We start from the raw sequence: 20,427 nt of genomic DNA, 5'->3' as shown, positions 1-20,427 counted from the left end.
CATTGGCTCTTGTGCTCCAGAAGGGTTGGATCTGGTTAGTTTGTTTCATTACGCTTCACACACTAATACTGGTCAAACACCAGCCAAATCCATGCAGATAGTTAGAGGGTTTAACAGATTGGCAATATTCACTTCTTAGGATTAGCTTGATCATCATCCGTAAATAATAATAATAATAATTTAAAAAAATGTATTGCAGTAGATTAAAATGTAGATTATTATTTAAGTATTTATTGTTATTTATCTTTTTTACATTTTTAATTCAAGCACAACCTTGATAACAATCACAGGTTTCTAAACAGTGTTGGCATGCTCCCTCTTGTGACACAAGCGTAGACTTTTGAAGTAGACTTTTTGAAGACACAAAAACACATTTAAAAGTAAAAAGTTGAACTGCATCAGGAAAAATGTCGAACGATAATCTTGTTAGTTAATCCAAAATAATAAGGGAAAAACACAGTGCTCAATACCAATAATCTTTACTGATGGGAAAAGTAGTTTTGCTCACAAAATATGAACTCTGTACAGCAAGACTATTTTGACCACTCTTTCAAGTTAGTTTCTCAATTCCTGTCTTGTATAAAATCACAAGGCACATCAATTTTTTTTTTTTTTTTTTTAAAAAGAACTGTGTTCCCTTATTTAGGAATATAAGTTAAGTTCTCAGTAATAACACCAATACTACTACTATCCCCCAAAGTGTAGATCTTTTGAATGTAATTCTACAACATTAAGCATGCACTTTATTCAGTTTATTGTGTTTACATGCAAATACTTTGGAGATGGGCAAATTATGCCAGGATTACAGAAAATGCTGTATTACCCCCATGTATAAAATTACTGCATTAAATTATACCTAGTGTCACTTGTCCCTGTCTACATCAGTTCAATTACTAAGAAAACACTCTGGTTTACAATTTTGGAGAAAAAGTGTGAAGGAATGTATCACCTGTCTGGTAGATGGGGGAATGAAGTCTGGGGGAAAAAAAGCCTGTGATTCATTCAAGTTTGATATTTTGCCAGCACTTAATTGTCAGTCAATGATTCTTGATCTGCAGTACAGAGCGGTCTACAGCAGCAGCCTCAGAAAACCAATCTGCTGACCGTGTTGAATCCACCTCCTCCCCCTCCCCCTCCCGTCGGGCCACAGCTCCCTGGGGGGTCGTTGTCATCAAAGCCATTGGGTCGGAAGGAACAGGAGGTCGAGGCAGCCTGGAGAGCTCGGGTGCGCTCATTCAGTTCTTGCTCCTTTCAGTTCAGATTAAAGAAAAAAAAAAAAAAAAGGAATAGATATAATTTTAGTGCAGATGACATTTTTAAGGTAAAGACTTCTTATACAGATGGTTCCTACTAAAGCTTATGAATATGACCTAAAGAATACAGGATGGTATAATGAGGAGGCTATCTTACCAATTTATATGCAGAATATTTAAAGCATCGTAAATTTTGTGATAGTGCTGTGGAATAACTTAGCTGTAAATGGATCATGCGAGTAACTTTTTTTAGGACCAATTGTTTGATGGATTTTATAAGGAGACAATGATCTATTCAGGGTAATCATGATAGCAAGCAGGGAGTAAGAGCTAAAATGGACAACACATTAGGAAGGTGCTAATTTCTAGTTTAATGTACTGGTATGTCACAGTATCAAGGATAGTTTGTCAAATACTGCCACCTAGTGAAGTAACAAACACTCCGGTCTCAAATTAATCATGAAAACTTACATTGAATCATTTTGCGAACTTCTTTCTATAAAATTATTATATTGAGACTCCAGGTTATGAATTCTGTAATTTAAATGTATTTATTTTTTAACAGTTCACTTTAAAAAAAAAAATACCATCATTCCACCCACTCCAGAAACAATGCACATATATGTATCAGCAAAATCAAGAGATAACCGATTGTCTTATTGAAATGTCACACAAGCTTTGCCGGTTTTGTTTAGACTTGGAAACTGCAGATTCAGCAGTAAAAAATTAAATAAATAAATTGGAGACAAATTAGTTTGTACAGCCTTTGAAGTTAGTAGGTGCTTCAGAATCCAAGACTGCACAAGGAAAAAGTGATGACTAGCCCATTCTGTATGGACTTTACTGTAGATATCCCCACTCAAATTTCCTTAAGTATCAAGTATATCAGTAACAATATCCCTGGCAACACTTAAATCCATCTACTTTCAAATCGGTCTGTAGATAGAATTATAAAATAAAATCACCACAAACTATACATGTATTCATATAAAAAAAATCAATGTATAACGTAATATGAAAACCATACCATAGGTATAAAAATGAGAAACTACATGCTGAAATTGATAGCACAGTTTCAATACAGACCTGTTTTTACTTCCTAACTTTAAACAAACATTCAGCTGGGTTGTCCCATACTACCAAAGTAACAAGTATGCCCTGAATTGCTAAATATGGTCAGAAACAGCAGGTCCATGTTTAGCCGGTTTCAATGTCATTTGTAGTCAATTACAAAAGGCTAAATAAAAGTGTATGTAATTATATGGGGCACAAAAGGCATAGCTTTTGGATAAATTATATTATGATTTAAATATTAAGCACAAACACCATTGCCACAGACCATAATGTTATTTCTTAAATATTCCCCAGTTCATTAAGAGTTAAAATACATTAATATTAAATTAAAATAAAATACAACAAGAGCTTGGAGTTCCTATTACCAGGCCACTACAGTAATTTGATTAGTTGCTTACTATTTAGAGGACATGTTGAATGTGTATTAGTAATCTTTTTTTATTGTAAAATAAAAACCAATATCAAGTTTAACAGATGGAAGTATTGCAATTAGGGCTGCCAATCGATAAAAAATTGACACAATTACTGCATCCATCTCATTCATTTGTTTTATTACTGATGCTATTATTATTATTATTACTATTATTTGAAAGTACTTCTTATTACCTATAAGGCATTATATGGTCTTGGACATTCTTATCTTCAAGATCTGCTGACCCCATATGTCCCCGAGATCAGAAAATGGTAATCTAACTCTTGTCAGAGCCAATCTTGTCATATATGTATGCATGTGAAATTTGTATTGTATTGTCATTGTATTATTATTATCATCATCATCCAAAAAACAACCCAGCATATAAAAAACCTGTTGTCCTATTTCTGGATTAATACTGTTGCCCCTTCTTTACAGTTTTATATTTATTTACACAGAATTATACAGAAAATTTCCAGCATTTGTTGTTAAATTGTTTGAACCAACTGCTACATCACAATGGAGTCAGTTTATTACTCACCTTAATGTATTTAAAATTATACTGTATATTTTCTTATCAGTTTCTTTTACACACACATCACATCACTGTTTATAATAATTAGGGGTGAGCAACGATATGAAAATTGTTGATCAATATCGTGCAAGTATTTCGATAGATAATACAGAAGTCTTCCAAAACCCAGAAAGATATAACACAATTGCAATATCAAACATATATACATTAACAGATATTTACATAAGAAAAGCAATAACTTACTTTAACTTAGTGGTGCTTTGCTTCACAATATCCATGGAGAAAAACAAGGTCTTGTTATATTGTTTTACTATTCCATGCCATCATCAACCACCTCAAAACCGAAATATTTATATACTTCACTGCGCAGGCTAGCCAATCCGGAAGAAATGTAATCTTCTCTGCGTATAACTGCACGACACCTCTAAATTTTTAAGTACGGTGTCATGCTGAATATTGCATTATTTTGAGATGTGTTTTGATGTTTTGAAAGTACATCTCATTTATACTACTGAAAGTTCACATTTTAAAAATAAATTAAATGCAAGTAATCGCATGGAAAAAATGCAATGAACCATTGACGCATGCGCATATCTCAAAATAATCCCAATAGTGCTTAATGCAGCATGCAAAAAGCATTTGCAACCTTGTGAGCATGTTCTGAATGGAACTATATATATATATATATATATATATATATATATATATATATACACATATACACATATACACACACACACACACACACACTACCGGTCAAAAGTTTTAGAACACCCCCATTTTTTCAGTTTTTATTGAAATTTAAGCAGTTCAAGTCCAGTGAATAACCTGAAATGGTACAAAGGTAAGCGGTAAACTGCCAGAGGTTAAAAAAAAAAAGTTTAGGTTACCAGAAACTGAAAAATAATGTACATTTCAGAGTTATAGTAATGGGTTAACAACTTACAGCTGTTCTGCAGCAATGGAAGTAAATTAAGCCTTGAAAGTTGATGCTAACAATTCCTACAGGTGTCCCAACTTTTGTTGATTACTTACAAACCCTCTGTCTGTATAAAAGCAGTGTTGGAACAGACTGTGTTACTACACCCTCTGAAGCATTATTTGGACAGTATTGTACTGCAGGAAGTAGTATATTGCTCTCATAATGGCGAGAAAAAGGCAATTAACAAAGGAAGACAGACACCATTATAACCCATAAAAGTGTAGGTCTTTCCTTTAAAGAAATTGCAAAGAAAGCCAAGGTGTCAGTGAGTACAGTTTCCTACACCATCAAAAGGCACTTGGAAACTGGAGGAAACTCTGACAGGAAGAGGTCTGGCAGACCCAAAGCCACAACAGAAATCAGAAGACAAGTTTCTGAGAGTCAACAGCTTGCGTGATAGGCGGCTCACAGGACAACAGCTTCAAGCACAGCTTAACACTGGTCGAAGTAAGCAAGTCTCAGTTTCAACTGTGAAGAGAAGACTTCAAGCTGCAGGTATGACAGGTCGAGTGGCAGTAAGAAAGCCATTGCTAAGATGGCAAAATAAGAAAAAGAGGCTTGCCTGGGCCATGAAGCACCGCCAGTGGACTACTGAAGACTGGAAGAAGGTCTTATGGACCGATGAATCAAAATTTGAAATCTTCGGTTCATCACGCAGGGTTTTTGTATGCCGTCGAGTAGGCGAAAGGATGGTTCCTCGGTGTCTGTCAAACATGGAGGAGGAAGCGTGATGGTCTGGGGCTCTTTTGCTGGATCCAGAGTCGGCGACTTGCACAGAGTGAGTGGCACCCTCAACCAAAACTGCTACCACAGCATTTTGCAGCGCCATGCAATACCCTCTGGTATACGCCTAGTTGGTCAGGGGTTCATCCTACAGCAAGATAATGACCCAAAACATACCTCCAGGCTATGTCAGAACTACCTTAGAAGAAAAGAACAAGACGGTAGGCTTCAAATCATGGAATGGCCAGCACAGTCTCCAGACTTAAACCCCATCGAGCAGGTTTGGGATGAACTGGACAGAAGGGTGAAAGCAAAGCAACCTACAAGTGCAACACATTTGTGGGAACTTCTGCAACAGTGTTGGGAAGAACTTTCCGAACAATATTTGATTTCCATTGTAGAAAGAATGCCACGAGTGTGTTCGGCTGTTATATCTGCAAAAGGTGGCTACTTTGATGAGTCAAAAATTTAGATTAAATTTTGTTAAACAAAACGATTCCATGATTTATTTTTTTATCTCCAATTGTTTATTTGTTCTATGCTTTAATTTCAGAGTACATTGAGACATTAAACTACGTAAATTTCAATGAAAACTGGAAAAATGGAGGTGTTCTAAAACTTTTGACCGGTAGTGTGTGTGTGTGTATATATATATATATTATATATAAAGGTTTTAAAACATTCTTTGTATTTTGCATTGATTTTATATATTATATATATATATATATATATATATATATATATATATATATATATATATATATATATATATATACACACACACACACACACACACATATATATATCACATTTTTTCGGAACGATTTTACTGTTTATTATGGTTTTTGTGTTAAGTTTGTTTTTAGGTGTGTATCCCTTTAAAAAATATGATCCTGTTTCTTAGGGCCTGTTCACACTGGAGTTTTTTTTATCATACTCAGTACGGTTCTGTTTGTTTGGAGAACAGTGTAAACATCAAAGTTCGATTGGCAACCGAACCAAACAGAACTGAGACCACTAGAAGAGGTGGTCTCAGTCAATTTGGCAAAATAACGGAGTTTGGTTCACTTAAACTTGAATGTGAACACTGGAAGGTCTCAGATCTTTTGCAAACAGGAAAGGAACCACACTTTTCACGCAATGTGTTCTTCTGGGTGCTTCGGAAAGTGAACGGCTGTCTGGGCTATTTTTTTAAGCTGTATTTAGCATTATTATGCTTCAAATTATTAAACTGTGACATGTTCTGTGTATGTAGGTTATGTAAAAAAAAAAAAAAAAAGGTTTCGAAACATTCTTTGTATTTTGCATTGACCAAAAAAACAAACAAACACAAAAAATGAAAATAAACAGCGTCTCATTCTAAATTGCCTTTTTTTTTCTTCTAGGAGACTTAACTTGAAAAAGTTATGACATGTTCAATTACAGGTGCTCGCCACAAATAATCAGCAATGGTGGCTATAAAATTCAGACTAGGTTCAGGAAAGTTCGTGAACTTTTCAAGTTCCAAAAACTTGCAGCAGGGGATATTTTTAATATGTCTACTTATTAACCACTTCAACTCCAGATGTAAAAATGAAACCCCTTCCCAGGTACCAGATTTTGAAAATAATAATAATGTTTTCAAACCTGTAATTGCTATAAAATGTTAACATATGATGAATAAAACACAAATAACCCTTTATGCTGCTATGTTCAACATACCCATATTCAATATAGAGATAAAAACGTGTTTTTTTTTTTTAACAATGAAAACAAAAACACTGCTGATAATGATAATAACAATAATAATCAGTAAACAGTAATGATCAAATACAAATCAAACATCAAAACATGTGCCAGTATCGACTTGCTCTGTGCTATTTATTGAAATGTTCAATACAACAGAACCCAGGGTTGCCTTCGCAATCACTGCACATTTTTCTTTTGTCTTTTGTTTTTATTTTCGTAGCAGACCCTGTACCTTTTTTACAGTGTCCGCTTCCCTTGTGTTGGAGGGATAGTCACAAATGCATGTACATAGCTACTTTGCACAGGCATTGTGATGGATCTGCCTGCCGCATTGCCTGTACCCAGTGCTGTGTTTTAATTACTGCTGTATTTTGTCATGGCTTTGCCATTTCAAACCAAACAGCTTCCCGTTTGCAGCTGGCTTACCTGTATGCATGCTCTTCTATTCGTACAGTTTGTATTGTTCTTGGCTCCACATCCTCTTTATCATAATCGCTAACTGATAAGTGAGCATCTGAACCAACTTCACCCCCGTTGCTCATTATAGAAAGACCACGTACGTTGCCATGTTAAGCTTTCACTAAAAACTGTAACTAAACAAGTAAAACTAATAATAAATAAAAAAATAATTTAAAACACTATATATATATATATATATATATATATATATATATATATATATATATATATATATATATATATATATATATATATATATATATATATATATATATATATACACACTTGTAAAAGCTGAATGGCTTCCTGCAATATCTGTGTCTTCTAAACGCCCACAGTTAGATCGGAATCGCTACATGACATGCAATTGGATAAAAATGTCATCTGACCCTCCCCCAACTTTCATTGCACATTCCACAGTACTAGCACTGCCTTAGAGAATGAAACCTGAAACGCTAGACTGAGAAACCGCTCATAGAACAGAATGGGAAACTTGACGTACGCAGGTACGGCATGGTACTGTAAGTGGGTTTTCATTTGACGTACGTGCGTACGTCATGGTGTTGAAGTGGTTAATCACATAAACAGATAAACACTAGCTGTTAAATGTTCGGCAGTCTTAGAGGGCAAATTAATTGATCTTACTATACGCTATGTACCAGAATAACATTATAAAATATTCAGACAGTAACCAAATACTTTGAGATCAGAGGCTAAAACTTCCCACGGCACCAAATTAGAAAAGCATTTGGCCTAATTACATGATGCATAATTTATTTTGCCCAGCACCGAGCAATTATGTAAATCATATTGCCCTGTGGCCCACTTGGCTAAACCACCTCCACAATGTTTGTTAACAGGTGCTATTGAATTATGTTACGAAACTAATTCATAAAAAGAAGTCTTAATCGAAGGCATAGAAGTTATTTTTAGCCATTTGTTTCCCCAAATGTATGAAGACATGTCAGTACCAAACAATCTCCACCACAGCTTTAAATTGAATGAGAACTATCAGTATGATGAAAAAGTTGATAACCATCAACAGTATGAATTTTTTAATGGGAGTGGGATAAGAGGTATTTAGGACCTAGATGTCATCATGTTAGCAAATGAGGTGTTAGTATCTGGTAAAGTATATTAAAATGATGATTTACACTGTTTGGAATAACTTCTCAAGACACATAAAAACGTAACTGTGACAAGACAAATGTACAGACACAGACACCTCCATCTATCCTTACAGTGTGATACTCTGAATAACTTATGTAAATGCCAAGTGTCCTCACAATTTAAAGTATAACTATGTGCACTGAAAACCTGGAGTACAACCTCTAATTCTGTTGCCTCTAATTTTTTCTGTTTTTAACAATTACTTTTATTCATTTTTTCAATTTTCTCCCAATTTTTGAATGTCTAATTATTATTCAACCTGGCTCACCGCTGCAACCCCCAAACTCAGGAGAGACGAAGACGATCACTCGCGTCCTCCGAAACGAGTGCCGTCATGCAAGCCAGTTGTGCAGCCATATCCAGAACTTACAGCGTCGGAGGAACACGCAGTTCTGAATTGCATACAGGCCGGCCTGCAGGTGCCCAGCCAGCTGCAGGGGTCGCTGGTGTGCTGTGAGCCAAGGACTCCCCAGCTGACCTAACCCTTATCCCGCCCGGGCAGCACTTGGCCAATTGTGCGCCGCCCCCTGTGAACTCCCGTCCACGGTCGGCAGTGGCATAGCTTGGATTCGAACCAGCGATCTCCAAGTTATAGGCCGCATCCTGCACTCCGGGTGCCACTCGGGAGCCACTGTTGCCTCTTTAATTGACCTCCATTATTTTTCCAGGTAATGGGTGTGCGCCGGTCAGAATAATCCTAAAGCTGTCTGGATGTTTTGCATGTTTACCTCTTGCAATCTAAGCTAGCTGGACAAGAATCCAAGATGAGTTTCTCAGTGTAAATTAGTGCATACAAATAAGGGACTCACCTGTAAATAAAGCTTGTTGTCTTTTGTTATAGCATCCATCAACTCTTTCTGCAGTAGTGGCTCAGCATTTACCTTCACACCATTTACGGTGCTGCCATTTACACCTTTTCTGAGGTCTTGCTTTTTGTAGAAAAGAACATAAGCTGTGTCCTTTGGGAAACTGCTGGTGACGTTCTGTACCGACTGGAAGGAGGTAAATGTCACTCTGCTGTCATTGAAGAGGAACCAGTCCCTGGCAGGCTGTCCTACATCAGGGTCCTGTTTGGCCACTGAGCTGCAGGTCGAGCTTGCAGTGGCTGAGCTTGAGGACACCGTACCGTTTGAGTTTAAATGACATGTGGAATCCTGAATGTCCCCTCCCTGGCAGCATAGACTAGGTGGCAAGCAGGAATGTGAGCTGGTGACGTTCCTACCATAGGAATAGTAGTGTCCGCTTTCGGAGGACATGCCGGAATGCATGACCACCGAGCTGAGAACATAGGTTATCGACTGGGCTCCCATTGCCATTTCCTCTACCTCATCCTCCACTTCCTCCTCTTCTATTTGTTTCCCAGAAGGTTTAAGTTTCTTTGCCAGGTTCTCCTCACTCTCTGGTGAGTCTACTTTCAGAAGTGAAGAGCTGCTGCTTCCAGACACAGAACTAGCAGTGCTCTTGGCTGTCCTGTGAATAGGAAGCTGTAGGTAGTGCGGAATTGCCACGTTGTCCAGAATCTTGCGGCGCACGTGGCTCTTGGCGTCGTATGAGAAGCGCAGGAGGGTGAGGATGAGGTATTCCGGATCATCAACAACATTCATAGTTTTCACAGCGCTCTGCAGTGAGGCACATTTCTCACAGTAGTATTTGTTGTCCTCGTCAAGAATCTCAGGTTCCAAGAAGTAATTTATTAAATCTGGTACGGATGGGTGAAGACCGCCATCCTGTTTCTCAGGTTCAAAGGTATTATAATTAGTCACCAACTGTTTCTGCAGGGCAGAGGAAACAGACGCAGTTGACCCATTGTTTCCGCCCACAGGCTCTGCAGCTTGAACAGGTATTATGGGTTTGTCGGACCAGGAGGTTCTCCCACTTGACCCGCTTCTGTGTTCGTTTTCTGGTGCTGAAGGCGAACATGAAACCTCCGGCTGCTGAGTTTTAGCCAAGGGACGAAAAGCTAACAAGAGGTCAGTAAAAGGCTCTAACTTCTGAGAAATACTATTGCATTCCATGCAACGTATAGATGTAGAAAGTTTACCCCCAAACATTCTTTCTATTAGTGTCTTCTCTTTGTCACCTTTTTCTGCAGGGGGCTCTGCAGAGGGACAGTCCATACCTGGGACATCCTGTACTACACCATTAGTGTCACTACAGGAACCATCAGCACCTGGATTGGAGTTAGTCTTCTCCAACTTAAAAGCCCTAATGGTTTTCTCTTCTTCATCCAATCTTAAATGAAAAGACAAAATATAAATATCGAGACCTACGAACATAAAAATTGAATCCTGATTCTATGATGGATGTATGGTTTGACTCTCACACAGTGTCATTTTTGTGTGCTGGGGGGATTTCCTCCCTATGCTGCAGCCAATGGGCATGATTCCAAAATTTTAGGGGGGGAATGGCAAAAAAAAAAAAGGCACTATTGCATATAAAAAACTATATATATATATATATATATATATATATATATATATATATATATATTTTTTTTTTACTGCATCATCATTCACACTGGTGTTGCTTTAAAATAAGCTGCTTTCAGGAGACCTACAGCTGTTCATCACTGTGAGACAGAGCACTCTCCATTGCTTTTGCCATTGCCTGACGTGGAGTTTTTGCATGCAGCAGAAGAAAAAGATGCTTTTCTTTTTAACCAGCGCTCCATTTCTTTTTTTTTTTAACTCTTTACACTCAGCCCTATTTCCGCCTCTTTTTCACTGTTTTCATTTATGTATGTTTAACTACTGGATAGTTTGTACTGCATGCATGTAACATATCAAATGAAAGGCCAAAACATTTCCTTTCATATTATGTAAGTTGCAACAGGATCAGACATACTGTATGTGATAGAGATGAGAACATATGTAAAAAATATATATATATTTTTTCCAAAATAATCATGTTTGGTCACTGCTATAAGCTTTCCAACGATACCACCCCTTTCAGTCTAGCTGCTTCAATGATGGAGCAATAGACTCAAAACGAAACCTAAGCTGTGAACTCTGTCACATGATGAGAGGCTTAACCAGGTAGGTGGCTTTTACAGTGCCTGAATAATATGTGCATAACCTTTGGTGTGCTGGCGTCCTAAAATGAGTGGGGCTGAGTTTTAAGAGTTAAAGCGAAAGTAACCACTTGCAAAACAACACCTAGACAGACTTAATATATATATTTTTTTTCAAAACTGTTTACTTATATTACAGTGTACTGAGTTTCTGTAATGCTTAAAGACAGAGGCCGAAAATCACGTACGAGAGAATAAAGTCTCGCGGCACTTAAAATATCCAGCATTACTTTTATTTATTTATTTATTTATTTATTTATTTTAACCAGAACTACTCAGAATGCAGCTCCTAGTGCTTTCGTCACTGACACCCACTTCCTTAGAGACTGTTATAGCGTTTCAGGCATTCTAAATTGGGTGAAAAATACAGTAACTTGGTGTCCTAATATCTCTGCGGGATTTTCTCGCACTGAAAGTTGTACATAAGAAGCGTAAACATCATTACAAGTGGAATTGTAAAATGAAATTGCTTTAGTGTAATTTAATCCAGTACCTGTCTAACAAGAATCGCAGGTATTCGGAGCAGTCCTGCTGAGTCCCGGGGGTGAACCATGGGGGTCTCGAGGCTTCAAAGAAATTCCGGGGAGCATATGCTGCTCTCTGAAGTGAGAAATAATGATTACAAACATTTAAGAATCTGAACTCAAACTTGCACACCAAGTTAACTAAGCACTTAATTCCATCATGAAAATATGTTAATAATACTGTAAGCTTCTTTTGATCTGGGAAAGTTTCAAGTCAAAAGCTAAGCTAATATATTTGGTTTCATTTTTAATACAATGAAAAGCTTTTAAAATTTATATTTGACCAAGGAAAAATGTGCATTTTAGCTTCCTGTATATAAAAAAAATGCACAAAATGTGCACTTTAAAAAAGTATAATACAAAGAAGTTTCAGTGTTATTTACACCAACTTGTTTACAGTAAACACTTCATGGGTAGGATCCACATTTACACCAATTTAAAAACTAGCCAAGACACAGATTCCATTTAGATTTTGCACTTAACATATAATAACCTTAAATGTGACATTGGCTTAAAAGCACTGCAATGTAATATAAAAACAAACCTGAGTGTGAGCCAAGAATGCAAATAGGAGCTGAAGTCTTTTCATGAATGTATATGATCCATTGAGATTTAGAGATAAAACAGACTGCCTAAAACTGTAAAAAAAAAAAAAAAAATAAATAGATAAACATACAAACAAAATAAAATAATGAAAGTTAAGGCAGGCAAGTAGTTGAAACCCATTATAGCGCTTATGCAGATTTAAAAAAAATATATATATTAGAGCTACCAGTATCATGAAAAAGTAAACCACCATGACCTACATCAGTATGCATATGTACAAAAATATGTTTGACATACTGAAAGATGGAGAGATGCCTCCATACACTGTATCGTATATTCTGATACTGTCAAAATTGAAAATAAGCTGCTATGTACAAGTAATAGTGTTAGACAGACAGGTGCCTTCACATAGCCCCCAGATTTTGATACTTGCAATAAAAATGTGCTAAAAAAAGGTTCCAAGACAGTTTTATCACAATTGCATCAGTAAAGTGTGATTTATGTATGCATGCTCCACTATGCATTCACAGCGGGGGATACTTACTCTGTGGCCATAAACAGAGTCTGAATGATGCTGTTCATATAACAAGTATTCCCAAGGTTTATCAGGCCTGTCTTTCCAGTTTCTGATTTCCCTGTGAGCCTCAATAGACCAGAAGCCAAGGAATTGGACTGTGATGTCCAGGCACTTTGATTTAAAATAAGTTTGATCTTTTCCTCGCTAGGTTTGGGCAACTCCTGCAAAATTAAAAATTAAAGTGTCTAGCAACTGCAGTTTCAAACATCAATAGTTATTTATATATATCTATATCTATATCTATATATATATATATATATATATATATATATATATATATATATATATATATATATATATATATATAAATGCAGCTACCCTCTTATTGGTAAGGTAAAATAATATTTAAAATTAAACAGTACACTACAATAATTGATATTCAATATTAAAATACAGTACATGTATTAAACTAAAAGCATAATGTAATTGTCATGCATCTAGTGGCTGAAGGCTTTTAGCTGAAATTTAGTCTTCATAAATGAAGTACTATAAATCAGTTTAAGTAGATTTTAAACAGACCCACAAGGTTCAAGAATTTATAGTTTAGCCATTATACTTGAATAATCTAATAAACTTTTAAAAATTACAAATTGTTATATTTATCTGTTACATATAACCATGTTTCTAAACAGCTTTGTAAAAAGCAGGTCTTTTTAAATGCTTTTTCTTATTGCTACAGTTAGTTCTTACCTTTATGGCTTCCAGGATACTCTCATAGAGGTCAGGAAATCCAGAGAACTGATACATCATACAGAGTATGAGCTCAGTAAATTGTACAAGGAAGGCTTTGCTATTGGGAAGTCCATCACCTTTTAGAGACTGAACCAGGTGCACGATGTGTGGCACCACCTGCAAAACAAGAAAAGAAAAACAGTTTTCATACGGTTACGTTTTTATACACTTAACACTTATATCCAGATTTTTTTTTCTGAAGAACTGTATCTAACAAATTCAAATAAAAACTAAACTCCAACACACATACACATTTAAAAAAAAAAATCAACATCTAAATGCCATTTCATCACATCTATCCTAGGACCATGATGCATCATTATTATTATTATTATAATCATTACCATTCTTACCACTTTATAGCAGAGCTGAGTGTGTTGGTATCTCCGGCTATCTAGTCATGATTATCAGTGTTTATCACTTGTGAAGGAACGGACATGATCATACTGACAAAGGTCAAGGATAATCCTCTCCTGTGAGGAGAAGTTGATGGAAATAGCAGACTACGATCCCTTAAAATACCTACACGGGAAAGCCCAACATAAGACCCCATCTGACACAGTCAATATGTTGAAGAATAGGGACTGGAATCCAGGATATTCTGGTTCACAGTCCTCAATTCTCAGTACAGTCCTGTACAGTCAGTGTAATGGATGGACTTACCAAGTGGAAGGCCTCTGGGGAATGCTGGAAACTGAGGAGCATGTGAGAAAGAACAGTCAAAGCACCTTGCCTCACTATTGGGTACCACAGACGATTAAAAACCTATAAACAAAATATCAATACAATGAAAAGCAATCAGCTATTTTCTCTTTATAAATGTGATTCGTTAAAACACCACTCTTTAAAGACAAGTAGAAAGATTTTTTTTATTAATGCATAGTTGTAGTTAGATTTTGGATACATTGTCACATCATTTACTCAGATAATAAAATAAGCAAATGTGGTAACAAACGTTTTTCTTAAAATATTATTTAATTATTTTTAGAAGCATACTGTGGCAGTGTGGCAGGGTGAAAGCCCTGCCGGTGCATGGGTGTGTGGGGGGGAATATTGGGTTGGCAGGGAGGGGGTTACATTTCTCCCTGTCAGAACACATGGGAATGTGGCTAGAGCGGACAGCTGAATAAATGATTAATTAGGCTCCAGCCACAGGTGTTCACAGGTGTTAGAGAGTTAGTAGGATTAATGTTGGTGTTAGAGGTGGAGGTCCGAGTTGCTCGTTCCAGGTTGTTCTTTCTGTTTCATGAGTTTTTGTAAAACCTTTTGTTTTGGACCTTGTGACTTTAGTTTTGTCAACTGTGTTTTTGTTACTGTTTGCACCGTCTTCTTTTTGTTTATTTGGAATTAAAACTGCACATTAGCACCATTTAACCTGCAGCCTTCTGGGTCTGAGTCACTGTCCCTGCAATTACCATCTGGGCTGTGATGCTACCACGCCACACATACATTAACAGAAGTTTAGATTCAAATGGTTATTTACACAACACACAATAAAATAATCCTCTAACAATAGTTTAATTAATTGAAATCATGACCAACAGTATAAGTACCATTGTGCCCTCTTTTGCATTCAAAATTCTTACTGGCCTATAGCTTGACTCATTAGGGTCTGAGTGAATCCCTTTTTTGTTGAGCGTTTATTCTTGCATGCAGTATATATCCATCTTCACACTATTCTGCTTGTGGCTCAAATTGCAAAAGCCAGTGAACCTACAAGCTCCCTGGGGATGATAGCTCAAAGTGACTTCACTTTAGTGACTTGTTGAACCCAGCTGATTAAGTAGCTGTCACCTGTAAAAAAAGCAGCAGAATAGAATCCTATTTGTGGAGGTTACGCTTCAGCACACAAAAAAATATTTTGTGACACTTGTTCCAGATGAGCAAAACTGCCATAATTTATATCTCCAATGAGGTATGTTTAATTCGAATCGGGGGACAGGCCTTTTTCGAGGATGCTTCCCAAATAAACGTATTAGACAAACCTCATTCCTTAGAGAATCTAACCTATTTCAAAATCAATACTCATTCCAGATACAAGACATCATCCAACCCCTTCAACAACATAATAAATGCTCTTGGCCCTCTTCAGTAGTCAACTCTTTCCCTGCAGAAATACATACCAGCTCAATTTTGAGTAGGGTTACATCAATGAGAATAGTGAACTTCTTTACAGCTGCCAGTCCCTTTAAAAGTGCAATCACCCATGTCTCAACATGCTGAGCAAGAGGCCATGATAGCCAGTCAATCATTCTGGGAGAAGGAAAGCAAATTAAATAAAATAACCAACAGTCATGAAGCAGTCATGGCAGATTTATTCAGTGTTTTAAGGAAAAGTAGGATTTATTATATAAAAAATAAAATTTAAAAGAGACACACTAATCAATTGTTCTGAATGCAAACAGCTCATTGCAGCCTCCTTTCTTGGTTTTTATTATTACTTGTCTACTTGTAGGTTGTTTTCAATTGCTACTTTAATCAAGACATATATGGCTTAAAATACAAGTCTTACCTCTTACATTGCTTTTTTATTTTATTTTATTTCATTTCATATTATTCTACCATAACTTTGTCAGTGAAGTGAGGCTGCATACAGTAAATCTTACCTGCACAGTGCTCGAGTCATACTGGCATCTTTTACATTCTGGTCTGTAGTAAGGCTCCTAATGAGGACAGTAATCATTTGTAATGGGATGTGCTGAACGAGGCTTGCTAGTGCAATGGAAGGTTCAAAAGACGGATCTGTTCAGAAGATGAGACGAATAGCTTTTCAGCAAAGGCTTATCTGAGAAAATACGGGGAATGCAGTAAAATGACCCAACATACAATGCTGTATAACCTAAAGTCAGTCATTTGACTTCTAAAACATAAGGAGTAACGCTTATGTTATGAAGTTATAACACTGAAGATTGAAGATACAGTGAAAGGTGGAGGGATAGAAAAATACAGGCTAAGTGTCACATTTTCTATTTGAAAGTTTTGAGAACTGTAAGCTTACACAGCCAAATCAAAACAACTGAATCTGCACCAAGGACACCAGACAACTAAATATTAGATATACTAATATTTGGATTGCTTAGAATAGACTGGGCATATAAACATTATGATCGGTGGAGAAATAATTATAAAACCAGGTTTATACCTGCTCCTACCTGCAAATTAAAATGTTATACCATTGCAATTATTTAATTCCTTTCACAAAATGTGCCTTTACCTTAAATGTACAGAGTATATTTTTCACATTGTTAGTGAACACCACTCTCTCAAACCCACATTTTAGTAATCACTTCCATTTTTTGGGTAACGCAAACCTACTTTAAAAGTAGAAACTCATTCTGGTCAATTGTTTACCGAGTTTCCATACTGTGATTTTACGCAGTGGGAATGCAGCTTAAGACTCCCTGCTTTCTTACCTGTAGAAGAAATAATGGCAAAAACTTCCTGCAAGGAGGGCAGCAGCGTGGGAGGCTCAGCTTTCCAGATGTTTTGGAGCAAAGTGCTTACTTTGGTGACCTGAGAGACGTACTCCCGAAGCTCATTTTCCTGTGAAGCAGAGCAATGGAAATAACCAATAGTCCTGACCAACTGCTGGCAGAATAGCACCCCTGACTTGTCCTTGGGGATACACTGCATAAAATCTGAGAGCATGGTGCCCAGCCTGGCACACAGCTGAGGCTCTGGCCGTTCGCACACGATCCTCAGCACCTCCACTCGGAGGATACTGAAGATCTCCAGCACAGAAGGGCAGCTGATGAGAAGCCTCAAACAACTGTGGATGTAGTCAATAATGATCAGGTCCTTTCTGTCCACATGACCATAGCCATTCTGAAGGAGGCTCAGGATGAAGTCCCTGCTGAAGAACTGCTCAAACTCAGCCCGGTGGAAGCGGGCGTATGCCTCCAGCACCTGGTAGCCCACCTGCCTCTGGAAGGAGTCCTCCCCAAGCAGGATGAGGCGGGCAGTGAGCTGGTAGAGTGCCTGGCACTGCTCCTCGTTGACAGCCTTCTCTGCCGCCTCCACCACTTTCTTCACAATCGCCCTCTTCACGTGCAGAGGGTGGGAAGAGCCGATCAAGGCTTCTAAGATCTTATCCATGGCGGACGTCTAAAGCACAGCAACCGACAATTGTAAAGAAACAGCAACATCTGGAAAGGGAGAAAATTAAATACTGAATGAGGCTGCATTCTATATGGTAACTCAAATGAATTTATTCTAGATATGTTTTAATCTGATTTAAAATAGTAGTAGTAGTCGTTTAAATATATCAAATAGGGCCTTTGTGGCTTTTACAGTATGTACTTTTACAAACAAACATACTAAAGAGACACATGCACATATTTGTATTGCTTCCCCTTGGTAACATTTCTCCCTAATTTAATCTAAACATTAGCTATTTAGATCTGCCACTGAAGTTAGAAAACCAGTCTTATGCCATGGGTTTTATAAACACCACAACCAGCTAGAAAATCATTATTCTTACTGCTATCAACAAGTCAGTAAACCATTTTGAGTGTACCTTGAAACTTGCCAATAGGTCAGAGATTATAGAGACTGTGGTATTACATCTGAGTAATGAATTTAAACATCAAGCTGAGAGCTGTTTGGCAATGTACCCTACAGTGATGCTGGGTCACACACAGAAAAAGAAAATGTACCCAATATGACTCAAATGTAAGTTTGTTCATTGGGTAAAACACTGACTTGACAAACTCATTTTAAGAGTTTATATTGAAGTTAATTTTTAAAAAATGCAACGTGAACTATGAAATTACACCTCAAACCAAACCATTCTCATAACAGATCTTGCATTATTTTACTTTGCCAACCATTCTTAATATGGTTTACCATCAACATATGTTTTATGTTCCAACATGCACTGAACAATCAATAGTGATCAATTATTATTTATTTTGTTATGCATTTGTCTTATGAATCAATGGTCAGCATGTCACTTACTTCCTAAGTGATTGTTGGTTAGTCCTCCCTTGGCACTCATTGAAACCCCACTGCCTAGTATTATCTTGGCATATTGGCCCATGACAATTATATAACTATAACTTTAAAAGCCTGAATCAGGTTACACAGCTGGGGTGGCCTTGCATATTCTTTGTACTGATAATAACTCCAAACTAATCTGATCATTTTTAGGTGATAATACATAAATATATTAATATAAATATATTATGGCAAAACACTATTTTTTTAGAGGATAAGTGTACAGAAACTATGGAAACTTGGTGATCACACTGGAGAAGAAACGCTAGTAGCGTCAATAGTCATGGCCCTAAATCTCACGTTCTAGGATGACATGGGTTGATACAGTCCGTTAGAAATTACAGTGAAATAAATCGATAAACCAATTGGAATAGTACATGGACCATTCGATGAAATAGGCCAAATATTTAGTACAAAACACACCTCCCGATCATGAAGGTATTCTAAATACTTCATTCTCACACTAAAAACATGGCTCTATGCACAGAAATATCACCTGTCTAACTTCATCATATTTATTCTATTATTGTTATTTATTTATTTATTTATTTTAGAAATAATGTATTTATCACTAACTTCATTTATAACATATAACTTGGAAATGCTGTACTAGTGCCGGTGCTCTAACGTGACAGCTGAAACAGTAAGAAATGCTAACTCACCGGACTGTTGTGATGTAAGTTACTAAGCAGGCCGTCAACGCAATGTAAACACAAATTGTTTAACATGAACTTGTAAACAGAGAATCGGTACTTACCATTGGAAACCATGGTTACAGGTTCTCTGAACGCTTCCAAGAAAAAAACAGAATTTGGCAATTATATTTTAGTTAAACAGTTATATTTTGCTTCCTCTTCCCTAAATCAGCCGGTTAAAAAAAAAAAAAAAACACTAAACCAAACGTCACAAAAAAAATCCCGGCTCTCCAAAGGACCTCCACAACCTGCTGTCTTATTTAAATGCCTTGTTATAAAGTACGTTTATTTTTTAACTCGTTGTTATAAAGTACGTTTTTTTTTTTAACTACAATTATTCCTCAAAGACGCTATTTAATTCTGACATTTTACTCGACTTTTTTGTATGTAGACATGATGTGGTATTTAGTACGGGTATTATGTTGTACAGGCAAAATGGGTCCTATTTGCTAGGAATTAATTTGAAGCCTGAGCATAATATGGGTGGTTTGAATATATCGCTCGGTACAAACTCTTATTTAGATTTGACCTGCTTGATGTCATAAAGTTGTACTGAAATTCCCCGAAAAGTTAAACATTATTAAATACAGAATGCATTACAAATTAACTATGTCAATGACTTACAAAATTGATCTGTAACATGAGAAAAGACCTGCAGCATTCACCAAGGGAAGAAACAGTGACATACAGATAGGCTGATGTCTATACCCCCAGATTATGATTCTTGCATTAACTTGACCAAATGAAGGTCATAACCAAGTTACTTCACAATAAAATAAGCACGTATTTAGTTATATTGATAGTATGACATAGACAGCTTCCCCATATACCCACATATTCTGGTATTGTCAATATATATATATATATATATATATATATATATATATATATATATATATATATATATATATATACCAGATTTATTCAAAGTTAAAATGTGCTTCTTTATATT

General features: G+C 36.6%; 1 protein-coding gene across 1 annotated transcript; it reads right to left on the bottom strand.

Annotated features, from left to right (window-relative positions):
- Positions 1-211: 211 nt before the first annotated feature.
- On the bottom strand, positions 212-19,812 carry LOC117421514 (ubiquitin carboxyl-terminal hydrolase 38-like). The gene is made up of 11 exons (XM_034036011.3): positions 19,538-19,812; positions 17,199-17,930; positions 16,392-16,527; positions 15,909-16,038; positions 14,449-14,550; positions 13,744-13,902; positions 13,021-13,214; positions 12,475-12,568; positions 11,900-12,006; positions 9,146-10,568; positions 212-1,248 (listed from the first exon to the last, which is right to left on the bottom strand). The coding sequence occupies exons 2-11, from the start codon at positions 17,878-17,880 to the stop codon at positions 1,084-1,086; spliced, it is 3,192 nt and encodes a 1,063-aa protein (XP_033891902.3). The 5' UTR covers positions 17,881-17,930; positions 19,538-19,812; the 3' UTR covers positions 212-1,083.
- Between the last annotated feature and the right edge of the window lie 615 nt (positions 19,813-20,427).

Source organism: Acipenser ruthenus, chromosome 1, assembly GCF_902713425.1.
Source record: "Acipenser ruthenus chromosome 1, fAciRut3.2 maternal haplotype, whole genome shotgun sequence".
Taxonomy (NCBI): domain Eukaryota; kingdom Metazoa; phylum Chordata; class Actinopteri; order Acipenseriformes; family Acipenseridae; genus Acipenser; species Acipenser ruthenus.
Note: the sequence above shows the minus strand (reverse complement) of the source record. Positions and strands in the feature narration are given on the sequence as shown.

Excerpts from the sequence above, each read along its gene's own strand:
- LOC117421514 (XM_034036011.3), bottom strand. The coding sequence starts at position 17,880 with ATGGATAAGATCTTAGAAGCCTTGATCGGCTCTTCCCACCCTCTGCAC. Across the intron at positions 16,528-17,198 it reads TGCCATTATTTCTTCTACAG|ATCCGTCTTTTGAACCTTCC; the intron begins GTAAGAAAGCAG and ends TCTTCTGAACAG. Across the intron at positions 14,551-15,908 it reads CCCTACTCAAAATTGAGCTG|GTTTTTAATCGTCTGTGGTA; the intron begins GTATGTATTTCT and ends TTTTGTTTATAG.